Source organism: Tasmannia lanceolata, unplaced genomic scaffold, assembly GCF_043159265.1.
Source record: "Tasmannia lanceolata isolate RefF3 unplaced genomic scaffold, GAP_Taslan_0.1 ptg000003l, whole genome shotgun sequence".
NCBI classification, from domain to species: Eukaryota; Viridiplantae; Streptophyta; class Magnoliopsida; order Canellales; family Winteraceae; genus Tasmannia; species Tasmannia lanceolata.
Window position 1 is genome coordinate 13,634,880 of NW_027518680.1, and position 21,547 is coordinate 13,656,426.

The following is a 21,547-nucleotide window of genomic DNA, read 5'->3' on the forward strand; positions in this document are numbered from 1 at the left end:
AAAAGAGAAGAGATACGAGCTGAGCCACTTGTAAAATCCCCAATTAAGTAAGAGGTTCATAGCTTCCTCAGTCATGGAAGCCCTTGCTCTTTTCCTTATCCTCTCAACATCCCTTTCAGTTTCACAAGCCAGAGAGTCTCATCCAATTAACTTTCTCCGGTCAGTCACTGGCACCGGAGCTGTGCACTCCGATGGTGTCTCGTGCCAAAGCTGGAGACTTGCTGTAGAGACTTACAACATTCGGCATTGGGAGACAGTTCCTGAGTCTTGTGAGACCTATATAGGCAATTACATGTTGGGTGATCGCTACCGTAAGGACTCCAAAGTAGTGGCAAATGAGGCTGTTCTTTATGCTGAAAGCTTGAAACTCGGAGGTAATGGCAAAGACGTTTGGATCTTCGACATTGATGAGACTACACTCTCTAATCTACCTTACTATGCTCACCATGGATTTGGGTTAGTCTCTCTCTCTCTCTCTCTCTCTCATGGGTTAGAAACTGTTGTCCCCAATTCCATGAATCGCTTATGCATGTTGTGATCGTAAGAGAATGGAGAGGGAGCTTAGGAGATGGACGGAAATAAGAGATTACGACACCTGTACGTTCTCCCTTAAGCCTTCACCCTTGAAGCTTCTCTCACATTTTCCACATAGAATAACTAACTTGAAGACTACATAGACTTTCCACAAAAAATACAAATATTAATTTTGATTTACTATTTCCATCGTACTCGGCTAGACACGGAAGTTGGTCGAGTTGAGTCAACTCGGTTGAGTCAATGGTGATTTAATAATAACATATTTTAGATCTAAGGCAATGTTTGGCAACCATGATTTTTTTTTTTTTTGGCTAATGATGTTGGCACTAACGCACTACCATGCTTGTTTGATAAATGAACTGATCCAGCTTGTCTTTTATGTTTTAAACAGCTGTTAAAGGTTATTACAGTTCCTAAAAGGCTGTCAGAAGCCAATTAAAAAGGAGGAGATAAGCTGAGTTTGCGCAATTATTTAAACATGGCAGTGCCAATATCACCAGCCTTTTTTCAATGGAATAATAGTTTAGGCATTGGTGAGGGAGGATGGTAGAGGGAAAGACCTGAGAGGATTTGGTGAGGGCTGAGTAGAGGGTTAGAAAAGGCTGAAAAACAAGGAAAAAAAAAAGCTGCCTCATAGGCCCCAATGTAAGTAGGCCTTTCTCAAATATCATCTCCAAATGATGATCCTAACACTCTAATCTGTAGAGGACTAGAGGTTGATCGAAGGGTTTGGATCATCCTATGGATATGATTTTATCGGCAAGGCCTATTTACGTTGGGGCCTAACAAATGAACGATTTGGATCTTTGAACCGAGTGGGCCCAAGTAATTTTTAATGAAAAAATAAACTTTTTATAGTGTCCACCTTGATCAAAGATCTACACCATTCATTATTGGGCCCCACTAAGGGTGCATGATCAAATAGAGTATTAAAGTGAGATTAAGTATAAGTGGGGTCTACCGTGTTCAAAGATTTATACAATTCACTTGTTAGGCCCCACCAAAGGTTCATATTTATCACTTGGATGATTGTAAAAGGGGGCGAACTAATCCTAGTTAAGGGTGAATTTATTACTTGTGAAACCAAAAATTGCATGACTTCAATAAAAAAGGAAAGTGATTTAGCCATTGGAGATGAAGCCAAGAATATACAGTTGTCTTTAGTTCCCTATGTCAGGCTTCAAGCTTACCATAATGTGATTTTTCCCTCGACCATTGAGATTTAAGATCTTGCAATATCTCGAGGCAGAATGGGCAGTACTGGGTATTTTTTTTTTTTTTTTTGAAATAGCGATTTGTATTAAATGAAAGGGAGCACCCGAGAAGGGGCAACCCAGAGAACAAAAACAAGATAGAAGAAACAAGAAAGAAAAAGAAAAGAGACAACAAAAATTACAAAATTATACTACGAGAGAAGATGATCGAACCAGAGAATACTCTCCCCCCCAATTCACTGCTTGGTTAACACATCCGCTTTTTTGTTTGCTGACCTCCAAACGTGTTTAAAGACAATAGCCGAACCCGCAACAAAATGTAGTATTGGGTGATTATACACTATAAAAATAATGTAGTACTGCACCTTATATTTTAAAAGGTAGATGGATCTAAACGATATCTTTCCTTATTTCTATTTTGCCTAGCAGTGAATAGTGTGGTCTTTGTGGGGTCATCCTAAGGGTTTGCTTGTAATTTCAGGGTGGAGAAATACAACTCAACCAGTTTCAATGAATGGATAGCTCTGGGAAAAGCACTTGCATTACCAGAGAGCCTAAACTTATACCAGAAATTAGTCCATAAGGGATTCAAGATCATCTTTTTAACAAGGAGAAACGAAGCACGACGAAATATTACTGCCACCAATCTCAACAACGTTGGATATCACACCTACGAGAAGCTCATATTAAGGTCTCTTTCTCTCTTTACTTTGTTTTTTTTTTTCTCTAAGCTTAGCCAATGTGTCTGTTTAACAATGTATATTGCTTTTGGTGGAAATATTTTGCAGAGGTTCAAGTGATGTGGAAACATCTCTAATGTACAAATTTCGGCAGAGGAGCAACCTTGTGGAAGAAGGGTATAGAATTCTGGGGAATATGGGGGATCAATGGAGTGATATTCTTGGAAGCAACATTGGAAATCGTACCTTCAGGTCCCAGACCCTATGTACTACATTGCTTGACGTTGCCTTTGATGGTTTATGTCATTTGATGCTTTATTTTAGCTGTAGTAACTTTGTTGTGAGAAGATTTGCCTAAATAAAAAAGGAGCATTGCTCTTGTGTGCTTCTAGTCTTGTTGTCAAGTTTAGATTTGCACCTTTTGTCATGCCCCAAGCCGGGGTGCCTGTAACCATGGTTTAAAATTTCGACCGGAATCGAGACCGACACCGAAATTGACCAAAACCGAAACGTTCATTTATTCGGCCGAAATTTCAGTTTTTCAGAAATTTGACCCAAAAAAATTGTTTTTTTAATATTAATTTAATATTTTACCGAAATTTCGACCAAAATTTAATATTAAACAAAATATTCATTTCGTGTTTTGCACCAAATTTCGACCGAAATTTCAAAATTTCAAGTACCGAAACCGAAATTTTAAACCTTGCCTGTAACAGTGCCGCATGCCCTCCAACAAAATCGACAACTAGGGCATGCAAGGCCAAAACAATTAACCACATTCCATTTTCAGAGCAACTAGCAGAAGACAAATTTAATATTTCAAAAAAATCCATAAACATCCATAATAATTAACCTGCACTACAAGAAAAATGAGTTTCACCGACGGTCATGACCGTCGGTGTATATACCGATGAATGTCGGTGTAACTTACACCGACACTTTTAGTGAACGTCACTGATGCTACCGTGGCTAAATGTATATACCGACGTTTATTTAAAAACGTCGGTGATACTATTTATACCGGCGTTTATGAACGTCGTTATAAATCAAAATCAAACGTTGCTGTTAAGGTAATCGCCGACGCCGATGGTTTAAGAAACCGTCGGTGTATATAATATTACACCGACGGTCGTGACCGTCGTTAATTCCCAAGTGGCCTTTGGATATGTATATTTGCCATCGTTTTTGGAGCGTTGGTAAATACACCGACGGTTACTGACCATTGATGAATATACTATTCAGCGACGTTTTTGGAGCGTCGGTGATTATTGTTGAAAACACCGACGGTCAGGACCGTCGGTAAATATAGAAAATTTTTTTTTAAAAAAAAATCCCTTTATTTTGAATATGTCCATCAAATGAAGATACAACCTCTAACCTGTATCAAGCGAGCACAAGGAAGTCGTGCTTCCTCTTTGATCTTCTAAACTACTTTCATCAACATCTTGAATCTAAAATAAAATAAATAGAAGTTATAAAATCAATGGCATTAATCCATCTCTACCACAAGCTTATCATGAACGACTCATAGAATCAACAAGGGAAACTTATCAGATTATGATATTAATGAAATCACTGATTGTTTAATTCTCCCTAAATTTCGGTACATTTACACTACAGCACATGTGTTAATCTGGTGTACACCTGTTTACATTTTAATACAAACAATCACATAAATATATCCACATTCACAACTTGTTTGGATAAACAACCATTACATTATGCACACAACCTGTTGACAAGTACAAGTAACTACATCCACAAATTTTATTAATAGAACCTGTATACACACCTATACTAGCATAATGAAATGTCTCCATACATGAGAGACAACCTGAAAACCTCTAGTTCTTGTGTTCCCCTGTCCAAAATTAACATAAAATAGTTCAATAACATCCATTTCAGACACTACGCACAAGAACCACTAGATACAAGGAAAGAGAGTAACCTTGACACTCGCATAAGAGCTGTAGAGCTTCAAAGGATGCTCAATTTTGTGCATTCTGAATTACCGGATGCAATCTTCACCTCTTCATCAGTCCAAGTGCACGTCGAGAATCTGAAATGCAGAGGTCTTAGGTAAGATGGCTTCATAAATCACAATTTCGTATAGAAATAACATATTAAATGAAAATCTGATGTCAATACAGTCAGCATTTGTTAAGAGTACCTGTCCCTGAAAATATCCTTTTTCTTTGTTAGTACTTCACCTTCATTATAAGAACAGATACTCATGAAAATTTTCTAAAGCATTCATTTACCGACCCCAAATAGTTTGGGACAAAGGCTTAGTTGAGTTGAGTTGCGTAGATTATAAGAACAGAAAATATTGTAAAATTGAATATCAAGAGCCAATGGAGGAATTCAAATGAAAACCACCATCCCTGTTCTTCTGATTTTGCTTGTTGTGAGGAAATGAGAAAAGATCAGATGCACAGGAAATGTATTCATTGAATGAATTTTTTCATGTGACATACGTTCTAAATACTAATGATAGAAGTCCTGTAACAAAGAAATTAAAGGTTTCGTTAAATTGGAATCAAAGCATCAATTTATACATGGCTACCTCAAATACAAAGAGTTGGGCCACATTATCACGGAGACCAAACCCCTTAAACTCAATGCACTCTCCCTCCAGCAAGCAAAACCTAGGACAATGAAGTCACGAGTCAGAAATCTAACTGAACCAGAATAGCACATTACTATTTAATGTGAGAGAAGATGAAGCACAAGCAAAAATACTTACAAATTCTCTTTCCAAAATATGGCACAACCATCCATTGCCTCCCTAGTACGTCTCTGCAAGATCGAATAAAACATCTAATGTTAGCTCCAATCATTTTACTCATCAAAGTAACAGATCAAGATTCATAAGAAACATAACAAGTATAAAAATCAAACCCACACCCATGTTGAATTTTGCAGAATATTCACCTTAATGCTACCAATATAGCCTTTGTTCCTCATACCGCTCAAAAGATCATCATATCTATCCACCTCCTGAGGGGTTCACAAATAATAAGGCTCATATTTGAAACATAATGCATATATAGAGATCCAAATAATTTTAAAAAAAAAAACCGGCATAGAGATCCAAATAAATAACACCATGTTTGTTGCAAGGATTTAAATCAGGTTGGCTTTTCCCAGCCCAACCCAAGGAAATACCAATCAAACCTGACCCGAAAACAGGTTGAGCCCAACCCAAGTTGCACCCTGATTGTATATATGGGAGCCACTGAATCCCCAATACTCCTAAAAGGGTTTAGATGTGATATTTGTTAGGATAAATTTGGTATGGTGAATGCTCAAACAGATGGATACACAAATAATCAAAAAGGAAGAACACAAAGGGAAATTAGAAACAGTCAGAATAATGAGAAGTAGGCAAGGCAAGGCAAACCGAAGCTTTCTCTTATAGACTTCATTTCCTCACATATGCAGGTGGCTACTATGGAAATAAGTCCCGAGGATACACTGCCTATGCCAAGAAGGCACGAACAAGGAGTGCACCACCCCGAGTTCAAGAAACCCAGCATGCCCATACTCAGAGAAAAAAATGAGAAAACTAAAAGAGGAGAAAGAGACATTTAAAATGAGACCTTAACCCTTATTTTATAGATGATAAAAAGACACAAAGCCTCCCTATGAAATGAAAGTACCCTTTCACTTAAAATAAATCTTTTGAATAATCAACATGCCTAACTGTCCTTCCAATGGAAATACCATTTCACAAAAAAGAAAGGTCTCTTAGAAAAAAGACTCATTTTTTCTATTTTAAAAAATAAAATATTTTGCAAATATCCAACAACTATCATTCCTCAATTCCTCTCAGTTTAATGACTTGTATAAGTTTCTTACCATACCGGTTGTAGCTGAGATTACAGAGCCAGGAATGGCCAAAAATATGCCCATAGTGCATGCCAGTAGAACTCCCCATGGAGGTAGCTGGAGTTGCTTTTTAAAGTAACTACAACTGAAAATTGACAAAATAGTGGAAACCAAGATAATGCAGAACCACCATTGTGGAACAGGGTCATAGCTTCTCATCAGCTTGTTATGAATATCACCACCTGTTCAAGATCGGCCTTGCCAGGCTTCTTTCAACTGACGCCAAAGTGTTCTTGAATAAAAATAATGACCACACATTATACAATCAGAATGTATGCTGCTTCTGAAGGGGCAAAAAAACATGGGGGCAGAAATTTAAGAGTATGAATTTAGATTAAAAACTGACCATTGATATGATGAGAAACAACATTACCCTGTTGTTTATAGGTTATGGAGTGCAATTACGCTCCGAATGAGGGACGAAAGGAAAATAACCAGCAGCATATCATTCGTTTTCACTGCAAGAGTAAAAAGTTAGATGTAACAATTACAATATGATGAATGAAGGCCAAAATACAGTTTTCAGCAACATTGATGCCATTACCTGCAAAAGCCTTGATTAGTTCACTCACATTTAGATTTGGAAGTAGATTGAACACATCCTGCAAGGAAGGATTTCAAAAGCATCCAAAGTCAACCAGTGTTTGGAATAAGATAGCTACCAAATCCATAAAACATTGCTTTTCTCCTGGATTTTTAAAAGGCTAATTGATTTGAATGGAAGGATTCTGTATGGCCGAAAAAATAAACCGACATTGCTTTTAATCAACCAAATTGGTTATATGAGTGTATGAAATGGGAAGAATTAACCTAAACCTAAAATGAAAACCCAAACCCTGACAAGAACTATTACATTTATAGTAATTAAATGACAACCAACCAAGCTTTGTTTAGGGAGATATTATATGATGGAGGGCCGTATGAACATTTTCGCACCATCCCATCCTTGATATTTGATCCAACAGCAGCTCACTTTTTGAGGAGCTGCTGTTAGATCAAATATCAATAGAAGCCATCAGATGCCAAGTTCCACTAAATGTAGAGTTTGGAGAATTGTTTGTATTCTATAGATGAAGTGCTATTCTACTTTAATGCAGATATTGGGTTCATGAAGTAACATACTCTAGATAGTGTTTGGAATTCATCTTTGGGCTGAGTTGTCATATAAATGAGGAGCAGCTCTCAAGTACGGAAAAAATCAAACAACTATTAGATTAACTAAGCAACTAACAAGTTGGTCACAACATGAAACCTATCGTGAGTCTGGCCCCCAAACTATGGAATCACATCCATGCCAACTGCATAACAGAAATGTATGTAAACTTCATAATTGAGTTTCGAGAAGAAATTGATAAGAAGGTGACGTCTATTGCTTACACCTGACATATTAAGTGCAAAACTCATGGATTTGAGGGTTTTGGGAAAGAGAAGCACACTGAAATTTCTTTCTTTCTGCTACTACGCTTTAATAAAGATGGGTATAGCGATTTTAGTAGCAAATAGGTGCACACAGTTTTGAAGAAATTGAGATAAGTCGAACTTAAGACTCATGAAATTGTGAAGTTTCATAATGTAGCTGAAGCTTATAGGCATCCACAAATAAACTTGCCTCAAGGCAGAGAAGTACACCTATTCAAAATGATGCTTAAGCCTGAGCTAATATGAACTTAATAACTGAAAAGTATAACAGTTGCAGATTATAGCATGTAAAAAGAAAACAAGACCCGAAAAAAAAATATCCGCAGATAGCCAACAGATAATTGAGCTCATGAATATTTAAATTCTTACAAGAAATTTGTATTTTTTTGGAGTAGATTATCAAATGAATCCTGGTGGAGCCAGTATTGGAAAATGAGGAGATCAAAATTGGGATGGGACCTAATGCAACACTGTATTGGACAATGAGCTACATCCTATTGAATGAATACTAAATATTAGGAGGGGATAATTGAAAGACACAAAAAACTTCACCAACTGCCTTGTGCAAAATAAAACAGATATGCCAAAGTAATATAATGATACTCTTTGATCTAGAGAGGTGTTATAAAAGAATTTCCAAGTGGAATTCTCTTTGAAACTAGCATTTCATTGGCATACAATAGTACGATCATAAAGCCACCATTACCGCAGAACAAAAATAGGTACAATGATCGGATTCACATCTTCTAAATCCTAAGATGAAGGAATCAAACTTCTTATACCAATACCTTGGCTTCTTTTTTAAACCATGAAGGCCATGTTTGAATAACGCAAGTTTTAACTAGGACTGGCAAGCCATTAACAAAGATCGATTCATAAGTATAATAAGTAACAATAGCATTCAAGATTGTACCCAAATAAGATTATATGCATATTAAATTATATGCAAATAATTTTTAGGGGCATCAAAAGATGCCTAAGTTCATGGAGGTGTTAGTGCTTCCAAAAGGTTGTTAGTGGAGGTCATATAATGTACTTTTGAATTAAGTAGATACTAATCTCAGAGACAGCAGAAAAGGTAGTGATGTACTTGTATGTTGGTACAAAATAGTACATGCTATGTAAAACAACTTAGAATCCTAAAGGTGCATAAAAAAGAACTTCCATTAGATTAGCTTTAAAAAGTTTTCTATGTGCGAAAGTACAAATAGCGTAACCAATTTTTGTCTCTACCTCCTAATGAAATATTTCTTCTTCAACTGAGTTGTATGCCCCATTAACATCCTATGACCATTAATCAAAGGGAAATAGAAAACAATTTCAAATGTCAGTTACGACTGAGGTTCTGCCATGATGCAATCAAAAGTAATATTTAGAAGATACATATAGAGTATCTTGCACAACAACACAAACAGGCTGATATTAGAATCATACAAGTCATCATGCTCCAAACCTATGGCAGCACAGAACCTTGCCACGCTGATGTAACAAGTAAACAATCAAATACTTGTCTTTGACCTGCAACTAGTTGATGTAAATTCCATCCTAGAAGCAACCAAGTGCAAATACAGATGAAACTTTCAACGCGTCATACCAGACAGTTGCCACCTTCCAATTATAAATGGGATATGGAAAAAAAATGAAATAGACACTGCAAATAATGGTAAAACAAACAAACAACTCATATTCAACAAACCAGAAACCTAAAAAAAACAATCAAAACAAGCTTGGAGACCGTTGCAGATTAAAAACCCATCAGCCAAGTTTACAAAAATCCTTAAAACTGGAAACCCCAAAATTTAAAAGCAAATTACTCAAACTAAATAATGCAAATTCAAGCATCCAAGAAATACAGAGCCTGAATTCAATAACCTAAACACCTACAAATCCAAAATTCAAAACACATAACCAATAACCAAGATCCCAAATTAAATAATCAAACAAAATCAAACAAGTAATAGCAGAACAACTTATACAGATGACATTCAACATATACTTCCACATTCCATTAAAATATGTCCACTCACAGGAAAAAAAAATTAAGGCAAAGGCTTGGATTCGCTACCCACGAAAACCCTAGGTCCGATACATACATAGTCCACGAAAATCCCAAAATAAAATCTCATGAAAACCCAAAAATACATAATCATATTACCATGAAAAAACCCCCAAAAATCCATGAAAAAAGCCCCAAATATCAAACTGAATCCTCCATGAAATTAATCTATTTATAAAGAAGTGTGTGTGTGTGTGTGTGTGTGTGTGTGTGTGAGAGAGAGAGAGAGAGAGAGAGAGAGAGGGTACCGTTTTTACTTAGAGACCTCCATAACCCTCCCAAAAAATGAGATCTGAGAGATGATGGAGGCTGAGACAATGGAGCTCCTCCTTGATGAATCCTCCCTATTTTTGTTCTTCAAAACGACCATTAATCGAAACCCAAACCCAAACCCATTCTTCTTCTTCCTCTTCAGAAAAGAAACCCTACCTTGAAACCAGTGGCGACGGCGGCTGAGTTTCTCGGCGGCGACGGGAAGAGAAAGGAAGAAGGAAACCCTAGCTTTTGTTCGCGCCAGAGAGGAGAGAGCGAAATAAGGTTTTCCCGCACGCGAGGGTTTCCTTATCTTCCTTATCTTTGGGCGCGAGTGGAAAAATCCTCACCGTCGCTCCTTTGGTGAACGTCGGTGTATGTACTATTATTAGGGACGTTCAACATGACGAACGTCGGTGAATGCCCTTTTTCTTGTAGTGCTGTGACTCAAAATGCTTGCGTTCCACAATGATAAAATAAATCCCTACTACCTGCATAAGCAAAGGTCTACTAATAAAATAAATTCCTAAGCAACTATTGAACTGTGAAATCTAAACTCTTTGAGCTGTGAAATTTGATTCATGCAGTAGTGCATTTATATAGATGTAGATGGATGGAAAAACTGCCTAGATTTAAGGCCATTTTGACAGCCATGAATTTTTTTTTCCACAGAATACTAGTGTATCAAGTGAGCTGAGAGGACCAAAGAGGGTGGGAGAGGGAGAGGGAGAGGGAGAGAGAGTGGGAGTTAATTGAGAGGGCATGAGAGGATCATAGTTAGCAAAACGTGATTCGGATTAAAAAAACACGGGACTAGAAAAACTTTGAGTGAATTGGTTATAAAAAAAATAGGGAAAATTACATTTACACCCCCTCTAGTTTCTGACACATCCACTTCCACCCCTATAGTTTAAAACGTGACAAATACACCCCTGTAGTTTCAATTTGTTTAAGGTAGGCCCCCTCAGCTGAAGGTTCGTCCATAGATTGAAGGGTTAGGATGATCCGATGGAGCTGATTTTTTGGGCACACCCTATCTATGTCAGGACCCATCAAATGAACGCTTTGGATCATCCATAGATTGAAGGGTTAGGTACATGAGGAGTCACCATGGCATGTTCATCTCCAAGCTCCTTCTTGACACTTGTTGGGAACTTGTAGGATCTTCTTGTTGAGCTTCTTACTTGGACATCTTCAAATGATCATGTCCAACGTAGGTGCAAGCTCTTAGTTCTTTTGCTTTCTTAATCCACAAGCCATGTGTTGAGAAGAGTTGTGTAACGGTGATTATGACATGAAAATCCTATATGCAACACAACATCTCAAGGCAACACATTAGTCCATAAATGTTAATCAATTTGGTTTGCTAGCATCAAAACAAGAAGGTAAGGTGAATGATTAACCCATGGGAACTCTTGGGCTTATAATATTATCTTGTCATTATACTATGAGGGAGTGATTTATTCACCCTTTTTTTACTTGGGAAAGCCCCTCTAGTGTATTTTTGACTACCCTTTTACACTAGTGGGAGTTGTCCCAAGTAAACAAAGGGGGCGACTATATCATGAGAAGTGATATTTACACCCCTTTTGATCACTAGGGACACCCCAGTGTACGGGGCAATCATATCCACTGGATTTTTCGGACGTCAAGTACATTAGCCCCCTTTAGTCATTGATACATTGGCGCTGGGTGTCCCTAGTGATCAAAAGGGGTGTAAATATCACTTCCTAATATCATTTCTCTAATATTATCTTGAGATAAGTTATTGCCACGGCGTGAAAATCACAAAGGTGAATTTCCTTACTATAGGTACCTCTGAACATTATTTGCATATAATGCTATATACAAATGGCTTCGAAGTTAAATATAATTATTCCCATAGAATAGTTAGAATAGTTGTAGAAACTATAGAATTGATTGTTTCCAAAGAGACCTTAAAGTCCCATTTGTAAGTAAGATTAAATTAAGAAAATTTTATATGCAAATTAGTACCCATTTTACTTTGGCATCCAAAGTTACGTGCATCATGCAAATTACGGATAAAGATATAATTTTTATAATTGCGTACTTTATCTGTTTTTCAATTATTTTAATTATTTTAAGGCATGATTTCATTAAATTTTATTAAAAAAAGATATATAAATTCCCCATTATTAAATTTCATTAAAATAATATGGAATAAATGTCGGTGCTAAATCTTCTAGGAAGAAACGGAACAAAAAATAAATAAATAATTTTCCAATTCCCTTTCCTGAGAAATGAATAAATCGCCTGGTGGATATGTCGTGGATAGGGGTAGGATTATAATTAGCAAATTGCATTTCAAACTCCATTTAGAAGAATAATGATATGGTAACCTAAGTAGGGGACCAAGTATGGAACCGAACAAATACCCTATTCCCATATTAGCATTTTTGCTCCTTGATTTTTGGCTTTTTATTCCTTGAAATGGGAAAACTAGCCCTCCCGTGTCATGTGGCATATGGGGATTTGCTCGGTTCCACACCCGGTCTCACTCTTGGTCTTCATAGCAGCACTCTTTTTATAAAAAAAAACGTTTTATTGGTTTGCAGTTTAATACTCCGTTTAAAACAGTTACAGTAAGAAAACTCCATTTTTTCTGAAGAAAATGTTTTAAAAACGTTGAAAAGCACATTTAAAACGTGTTTTAAACGCGCGTTTCCCCAACTTTTCAACTTAACCCGACTGTATTTTTTAATTGAAAACAATTTAAACTCTTTTTTTTGTTTTTCCATTTGTTTTACGACCTTTTTTTTTAACCCATACAGTATTAAACTCAATTTTCCCATCCCATTTTTGGCTGAATCCCGTTTTGTACATGTGCCGTACATAATTGACTTGTTTGATCAGTCTCCGGTAACTGAGAGATCTGATTGCATATTTCAAAATCATGTGGTCATAAGGTAGTCAAATTTGTAATTTATTTGATGGGAATCTTTTGTCTTTACTCATGTCCTCACTGTTGGGTTTTTCATTGAAGAAAATGCGCTTAAATTACGAAGCAAATATATGTGCGGATTAAATAATCAAACCAACAAGAGAGCAATCACACAAGAGAGCACAAAAGATTTATGTGGAAAACCCTCCAACGAAGAGGGAAAACCCAAGGGGCGAATCCGACAAAATATCCACTAATCAAATAAGTAATACAACGTCTCTTGAGAACAACAAATCACACAAGAGAAATAAAATGGTTGCCTCGTTGAGAACAACAAAACCCACTTTCTCACTAAAAATTACCCACTTCGATCTTTAAGTCGAAGAAACCCAAATCTTCTTGAAGTCTCCGTACAACGAGAGGATCCAACGGCGCGGTAACCAGGAAGAAACGCTCCAAACGTTAGGTTTTGATCCCACACAAGACCCCAAAAAAAGAGCACAAGAATAGCCCTAGTTTTCTTCTTCTTCTCTTCTCTCTCTTTCATTTTTTTTTGTTTTTGCCAAAACGGCAAAAACACACCGATTTCCACTTTTTCTGTTCCTTTTCTAACTAGGAATACTCGGTTTCCTATTTAATTACGATCGTGTGAAGGTGTGGGGCCCACATGGACTGGACCCACCAACAATCTCCCCCTCCAGGCCCATGAAGAGGAGACACCAACCTTGACTCTCACTTGGAGTCCATACGAGCTATGTCTATGCATAGCCTAAGCTTTTCTTTGGGAACAACTTTAGTAATCATATCAGACAACTTCCTATCGGTATGAATCTTCTTCTGCACCAACCGCATTTTGATCACATCGCAGATCCATCGGTTCCTGAAAATCCATTCCACTACTACCCAATATTCTTTGCCTTTGTGAGATTGTGTCTCATGAAACCTTTTTCGCTCCCCCTCATTAGCAACCAACATATAATCTGAGGTAGGATATCTCGTTGATGGCCGATGCTCTCTAGTAGATATTCTAACCTGAGATTCCACTATCTCTGTCTGTGGGGGTTGCTCCCCCTGCTCATGATCTATCACAGTATCATGATCACCTGCATCTGATCCATGATCACTACCATCTTCTTGCACTTCTCCCCCATGTGTAACATGCTCGAACAGAGAACGAACAAATGTAAGATATTACCATCAACCACACTCTTAGATTTTTCAACCCTCTCAAAATTTGCAAAAGTCTGGTCTTCATGGAACACCGCATCTCTGCTTCTGACTATCTTCTTCTTTTTCAAGATCCCATAGTCTGTAACCAAATTCTTCATTTCATAGCCCAAAAATACCCGGAGTAACTTTATCATCAAGCTTTAACCTTTGTTCTTTGGGCAAATGAGCAAAAGCTTTACACCCAAACACCCTCAAATGAGAGTAGGAAACATGTGCGAAACCAGAGATTCTGGGTTCGATCCCCAGCAGAGTCGCCAGCCTGTGGACCCCGATCCTGAGAGGACGAGTGCGGCGAGGGACGCGAGGTCCCCCTGCAATCCTCAAAGATCTCCACATGTGAAGGAGAGCTCTACCAAGGAACTGTCGAAACGGTGTCACTCTCACAGCATAGCATGAGTGGCGATACAAAACGAATGAGATACATCCTGATCCGGAGCCAGGGCTCGAAACCAAGATGTACCTAAAAATAACTCAAAGTCGTCATCCATGGATACACTATGGAACCAAAATAAATGCTCTGTCTGCAACGGATAACCAGAGATACAAAAGGCCCGTGCCTGATTACGAATGGGGAAGGTCCGAAGAGCACCCCCTATTCGTCCGAGTACAAGCACTTGGTCTCTTATGCCATTTATTATTAACCTCGAAGAGTTTCGGGCGAAAATCATATGAAATGAGAACAAAATACCCCCGAGAAGACGTCTACCTAATCATACATGACTCGGGGAAGAAATATTAAGCACATATAAGACAAAATAAAAGATGTGTTGCGTAAGCATCTAGGTTATGAGTGACATGCCTAAATGGTGTCTAAGTTCTCATGGACAAACGCATGCATGCTACAGCTAAAGGTATAAGGTATGCGCATGAAAGTAAGAGAGCACAACAAAATACAAATCACGACAACACAATAAATCCTAAACTCTAAACGATTTAGCCTAAGTCCTCGGATGGTCTGATGTTCATCCAAGGAAGCTTACGTATCCCCACCTTCACGAGAATCAAAGCAACGTAGTTCTTCACGCCTATTCTAAGCTATGATGCCTAAGACACCTAGACCTCTTATCTTAGACTCGATCTAAAAGACCGAACTAGTTATTAAAGCTTCTTGAACGATTATTTAAATTCTAGTGAATTGTGGATTTTAGGACACCCTATATGCCCTAACTAAATGCAAGTTAGCCTTAAGCTGATGCAAGTGATTCCTACAACCTACGTGTAACTAGGCTGTATGCCCTGAGAAAAACAAAGGGTGGACTAACGCATCCTATTATAGTCATCAGTCGGTGATGTGAATCGCCAACTGACCGGACGGAAGCGCTTCTTTAACTCTAGGACAAACCCCTAACTCTAAAACAAGCACACAACAAATCAAAGACAAACTCCTAACTCTAAAACTCTCTATCTAGGACAAACTCCTAACTCTAGAGGAAGATCTTGTTGAAAACAAGGTTTTAAAGAAAAAGGGTTAAAGTATATTTATTTACAAAGTTTGGCTGGACCTGAGATAAGAATCTCAAGCTGCACTACGTACCTCTTGGAAGAGGATCAAGCCAACGTAGTTCGAAAATCGAACTCTCCTAACTAAAACCTAACACTTCAAATGATTTAACGGTTTTAATGTTTTTCAAATGTTTTTGATATTTTTTAAAATTTTCAAATGTTTTTGAGTTTCAAATTTCTAATGTTTTTGGATTTTAAAGCTTTTCCAATGTCTTTTTTTTGTAAATTCAAATGATCTCAATGTTCTTGTGATTGTAAATGATTTCAAAGTTTATAGATTTTAAAATTTTAAATACTCTCACCCTTTTGGTCAAAGGCCAAAGGGAACACACAAAGCAACACCCTAGGGCAAAACCCTTAGGGTAAAGGAGAAACCCCAAATCAACAAACTAGTATTCCATAACAAAATGCAACAATCCACAAACAAGTAGACGAGTACTGCAAGAACAGAGAAAACATCCTAAAATTCCAAGCGAGCACAGCTCTAATAAGACTGAGCTAGTCTTTAACAAAGAAGAAAGACTACAACTCTAAAGGAGAAACTCCCAGCTATCAAAAACGAAGAAGGGGTGCAAGTGAGTCAATGACTCTCTAATAACGCCACCAAGAATGGGGGTAAAAATAGTCAAAGACTCGCTAGAAGAAAGGGGGATTCTAACATGAGGCTGGGTAAGCCTCCTAAAAGAAAAACTCCCTACCAAACTAAGGTAACTCTTCTATGGGATAGACTCTAAACAACAAGGCTTGTCTCTGAAAGAGAACTGCCTTTCGAGACGAAACACATCTCCTAATGGGGGAATCAAATATCTAAAGGTAACTAAAAGGACTTGGAAGGCTTACCTAAGGAAAGAGGGGAGTGCTATTAAGACAAGGCAAGTCCCCTAATGATGGGCTTGGGCTAACGCCTTCATCGCCATTGCAATGAAAAGACTACTAATGAAAAGGTTAGGGTGTAAGAAAATGAAAAGATCCCATACTTTCTAGATTTTCTTAAGGCCATTACTCATATAAGAAAGCATCTCCCCTAATTATCTATCTTGAAGCAACCTGAAAGACTTTATTGATTTCCACTAATGATATTCTCGATGAAAAGAAGAAAATACCACTAAGAAAATTATACCAAAGCTATATGATGACCACAAAATAAGAACATGCTATGATTTGCAATAATCTTTCCACCATAAGTACACCATACCTTAAAGCAAAGAGACACGTATAGACATTGAATCACAAATTATGAAACCTGAACACTGCTCATATACAAATAACGAGAGTTAATGCCATCGTCTAAGAGCATGATACTATTAACTCTCTCATCAACTATTCTGAAGTTATCTTTTTCTTTAGTAACACATTTCCAAATAAATATAATAACCCCGATAGCCTTATTGTTAGGCACCTGATTTAGTACAGACAATTACAAGAAGTTCAATTCTTCTGGCATCAAGACAAGATAGTACAAAGATTGACAATCAAAGTATGCAGTATCAGCGAGACTTTGTACATTTAAACTAATCCGGATAATACACGCCCTAATTTTATTACACACTAATCTGCACACCCCTATATCTCCCTGGACAACCCATTACAGAAAATTTGAACTGGTTTTCTAGGTTCCTGCGCACCCCTGTTTCTGGCTGAATCGCCACCCTTATTCCTACACCACGCTTTGCTACAAACCTCGCTTGTTTGCTAGGCAAACAGTGACGGATTCGGACGAAAATTTACAGGGACCTAAATGAGACCCTAACCTATTCTATGAACAAATTTGGGACATTAAAACACCAGTTTGATAGGGTTTCTACCCTAACGACTCTATTAGGGTTCGGTCAAAATGGGATGTCTACACCTGTCCACACTCTTACTGGAATATCAAAAATCCAAAGCAGCAAAGGGAGACCTGTTAATTAAGTAGCAAGCAGTGCGAACTGCTTCACCCAAAAATGACTTTGGCAACTTAGCCATCTTCACCATGCATCTGACTGTCTCACTAATAGTGTGGTTCATCTTCTCTGCCACCCCATTATCAGGAACTGTCTTTTCAATTCTTATACCATGTTTAGAACAATAACCTTTAAACTCATTTGATATATACTCTCCCCTGTTACCAGTACAGAGGCACTTCAAAGGCTTTCATGTCTCTCTTTCTACCATGACATGAAATCTCTGAAAACATTGGAACACTTGATCTTTTGTTTTCAAAAAATAAACCCACACTTTTCTCGATGCATCATCCAAAAAGGTGACAAAATACCGATTGCCACCAAGGAATTCCACCTCAAAGGGACCACACACGTCAGAAAAGACCATGTCTAAAATATCAAATTTTCTTTCTGACAACGTAACAAAAGAGACCCTATGTTGTTTACCAAATAAACAATGATCACATGGGTTAAGATGCATACCTTTGACGAATGGAATAAGTGCCTTCTTTGCCAAAATCTGCAACTCCTTCTCACTCATGTGAGCAAGCCTCTTATGCTAGAAGCTAGGAGAACTATCTTCAGTAACATTTATCATATCCTTGCACACTTTTGCATAAGTCTTGTATAATGTGCAACAAACCTTCCCCTTTGCAACGACGAGTGAACCTTTGGTAAATTTCCATATTTCCTTAGCAAAGTAGCTTTCATAACCTTCCCTAATCCATGGCTATCCCAGAAATAAGATTTACGTGTAAATCAGGAACATGTCACACATCTCTCAAAGTCAAAGTGCACCCAACATTGGTTTCTATGCACACATCACCAATTCCAACAATCTTTGAGAGACAAGTGTTACACCCATCTTCACCATACCAAAGTCTCCTGCTTTATATGAAGTGAAGAACTCCCTGTTGGGAGTAGCGTGGTAAGAAAAACATGTATCAACAACTCACTCTATACCCTAATCTGCAACATGTAAACACTCTTCTTCTCCAAAAGAGAGTGTTATCACATCTTCATCAGACACGGTAGCCGTAGTGTCTTTATCATCATCATTTTTCTGATTTTTACCTTCATTTTGTTCTCTTTTGTAAACCCAACAATTCATCCTTATATGGGCCTCTTTGCCACAATGGAAGCATTTTTTTCTCCTCTCTTGTATTCGACATTTCTCTGGATTTGTCATAATTTGTTTACTCTCTGCTTTTACTTCTACCCATGTTCTCTAGGAGGAGAGCCTGTGCATGGTCTGTACCCGTTGATTTTCTTCTAGTCTCTTCATTAAGCAAGCTACTAGTAACTTGGCTCATACTAAGTATACCATCTGGAGCAGAGTTACTAAGTGACACCACCAAAGTTTCCCAACTGTCAGGTTACGAGCTGAAAAGTAATAATGCCTGCAACTCATCAACTAGAACCATCTTCATTGAAAACAACTGATTCACTATGCTCTGAATTTCATTCAAATGCTCTGCAATTGAACCACCTTCTTTGAACTTTAGGTTCACAAGCTTTCTAATCAAGAAAGCTTTGTTCCCAGCAGTCTTTCTCTCATAAAGACTCTCTAACTTTGTCCATAGAGAACGTGCAGATGTTTCATTAGACAAATGGTGGAACACACCGTCATCCAATCATTGCCTAATATGTCTGATAGCCTTTCTATTTAATTTTTGCCAATCTCTATCAGACATGCTAGTAGGCTTGGCTTTTTCACCTTCAATGGGTTCATACAAATCCTTATAATAAAGAATATCCTCCATCTTTGGTTTTCAAATCATCCAATTTGATCTTGTAAGCTTGATCATGGTTCCCGTAGAACTCTCAATCTCAATCCACACAAACAACTATGATTCCAAACAACTTCAGCTATGATACCACTTGTTGGGTTTTTCACCGAAGAAAACCCACTTAAATTACGAAGCAAATATATGTGCGGATTAAATAATCAAACTAACAAGAGAGCAATCACACAAGATAGCACAAAATATTTACGTGGAAAACCCTCCAACGAAGAGGGAAAAACCATAGGGCGAATTCGACGAAATATCCATTAATCAAATAAGTAATACAACATCTCTTTCTCAAGTTTTCACCCAAAACTTGAGCCAATACAAGAAACAAGAGAAATAAAAGGGTTACCTCATTGCGAACAACAAAACCCACTTTCTCACAAAAAATTATCCACTTCGATCTTCAAGTCGAAGAAACCCAAATCTTCTCGAAGTCTCCGTTCAACGAGAGGATCCAACGGCGCAGTGAAAATCTCCAGGAAGAAACGCTCCAAACGTTAGGTTTTGATCCCACACAAAACCCCCCAAAAAGTGCACAAGAAAAACCCTAGTTTTCTTCTTCTTCTCTTCTCTCTCTTTCTTTTTTTCTTTTTTTTTTGTTTCTGCCAAAATGGCAAACACACCCACGATTTCCACTTTTCTTGTTCCTTTTCTAACTAGGAATACTCGTTTTTCTATTTAATTAGGATCGTGTGAAGGTGTGGGGCCCACATGGGCTGGACCCACCAACATTCAAAGTCAAGGAAAATTCCATCTTGAAGAAAAAATATTTAAAATGAAAAATTGATAAAATAACAAATCCTCTGGATGGAAAAATTATTCTAAAAAGTAAAATGATAAAAAAAATTATTTAAAATTATTACAAGGAGCAGATATCTGCACTCCACTTACCTACCAAATATATATATATATATATATATATATATATATATATATATATATATATATATATATATATATATATCTACTATAAGCTGGGAGGAAAAGCCTAGGCTTTTCCGATTTTCCTGAAAATTCTGTGGAATTTACACCTCAGCTGAAACAGATAAATGCCTCATATGCCCTCAAATTCACACTTTTCTGAGTTTTAAATACCTCATGTGCCCTCAAATTACACGCAGCTTCTGTGTATACATCAGAGATATTTTTGGCATCAGACCCTCTCTCGCTCTGCACGTATTCCCTTCTCTTTCACGAACTCTCCACAAAAATCTCTCTTCCCCAGTTGTCTGACTTGAAGATCCCTCTCAATCAAGGTATGATATTGACAAAATCTGTGATTCGAGGGTTCGACGAAATTTTGCGTTTTCAAAGTCTTTTTTGCTATTTTTTTGGCATGTGTATACTGTAAAAAAAACCGATCCAGCTGCTTCGGAAATTTATTTACTGATTTTGAGGAAAGCCGGAAATTTCTGATCGATAGTTCTAAGGTTCTTGCTCTCTCTTCCTAATATTTTTTATTGGGTTTTTTTTTTTAGATTGTGAAACTGAGACAGAAGAAGGTACAGAGGCTTTCAGTTCACTTCAGATAGGACTTGAAGTTTTCTCTTTCAAAAGAAAGACCGGAAGTTTAAGGTTTGATTCTTATGATTTCTCTGTGAGAGAGCCTTCACCACGCTAGAAGATTTTTAGGTCTTTCACGCTATGTGTTGGATCATCTTATAGATTGTATCTTGCTTTCAAAGTAGAGAGGGCTGGGCTACTTATTTGTAAATAATATTACTTTTTGTAAATTGTATTTTGTAAATAGAGGCGTTAATGAGGTCACTTTGTAACCCATTAACTATATCTTTTCTAAAACTGTTTGAGCATTAGTTGCAATTAATTTTAGGATCTGTTTGGAGGTTATTTTAGGAATGCATGAAGACCTAATTTTATTGTACAGAGACATTCATGCTTTAATAGGAAATCCATTATGATGCCTTAATTCATATAGTCTTTCACATTTTAGTCATTTAATACTATCAATATAATGAATCTGCTTCTTCCAAGCCATTGATGTAATGGGGGCAAATGCTTGCATCTGCTACACGCCATTTGTCTGATGAAATGCCTAAGTGAGATGAAATTATATGGACGACTATAATTACTGGGTACATAATCTCAGGGGTTCGCCTTTGATTCGCATTTCGATGATGGAATTTTCAC

At 37.4% G+C, this 21,547-nt stretch overlaps 1 protein-coding gene and 1 pseudogene across 5 annotated transcripts; one reads left to right on the plus strand and one right to left on the minus strand.

Annotated features, from left to right (window-relative positions):
- The first annotated feature begins 73 nt into the window (after positions 1–73).
- LOC143861350 (acid phosphatase 1-like) lies at positions 74–2,713 on the plus strand (annotated as a pseudogene).
- Positions 2,714–3,959: 1,246 nt separating this feature from the next.
- On the minus strand, positions 3,960–10,808 carry LOC143851885 (carbon catabolite repressor protein 4 homolog 6-like). Of its 5 annotated transcripts, none has more exons than XM_077361389.1 (10): positions 10,046–10,808; positions 6,867–6,924; positions 6,293–6,780; positions 5,609–5,686; positions 5,366–5,431; positions 5,178–5,230; positions 4,998–5,079; positions 4,602–4,641; positions 4,380–4,490; positions 3,960–4,292 (listed from the first exon to the last, which is right to left on the minus strand). In XM_077361389.1, the coding sequence occupies exons 3-8, from the start codon at positions 6,479–6,481 to the stop codon at positions 4,630–4,632; spliced, it is 480 nt and encodes a 159-aa protein (XP_077217504.1). In that variant the 5' UTR covers positions 6,482–6,780; positions 6,867–6,924; positions 10,046–10,808; the 3' UTR covers positions 3,960–4,292; positions 4,380–4,490; positions 4,602–4,629. The 5 variants fall into 5 exon arrangements, 3 of the variants coding, with proteins under 3 accessions (XP_077217504.1, XP_077217501.1, XP_077217509.1); XM_077361386.1 differs by lacking the exon at positions 4,602–4,641 and having other exon boundaries at positions 6,293–6,554; positions 6,669–6,780; positions 10,046–10,803; XR_013236558.1 differs by lacking the exon at positions 4,602–4,641 and having other exon boundaries at positions 5,614–5,686; positions 10,046–10,799.
- Between the last annotated feature and the right edge of the window lie 10,739 nt (positions 10,809–21,547).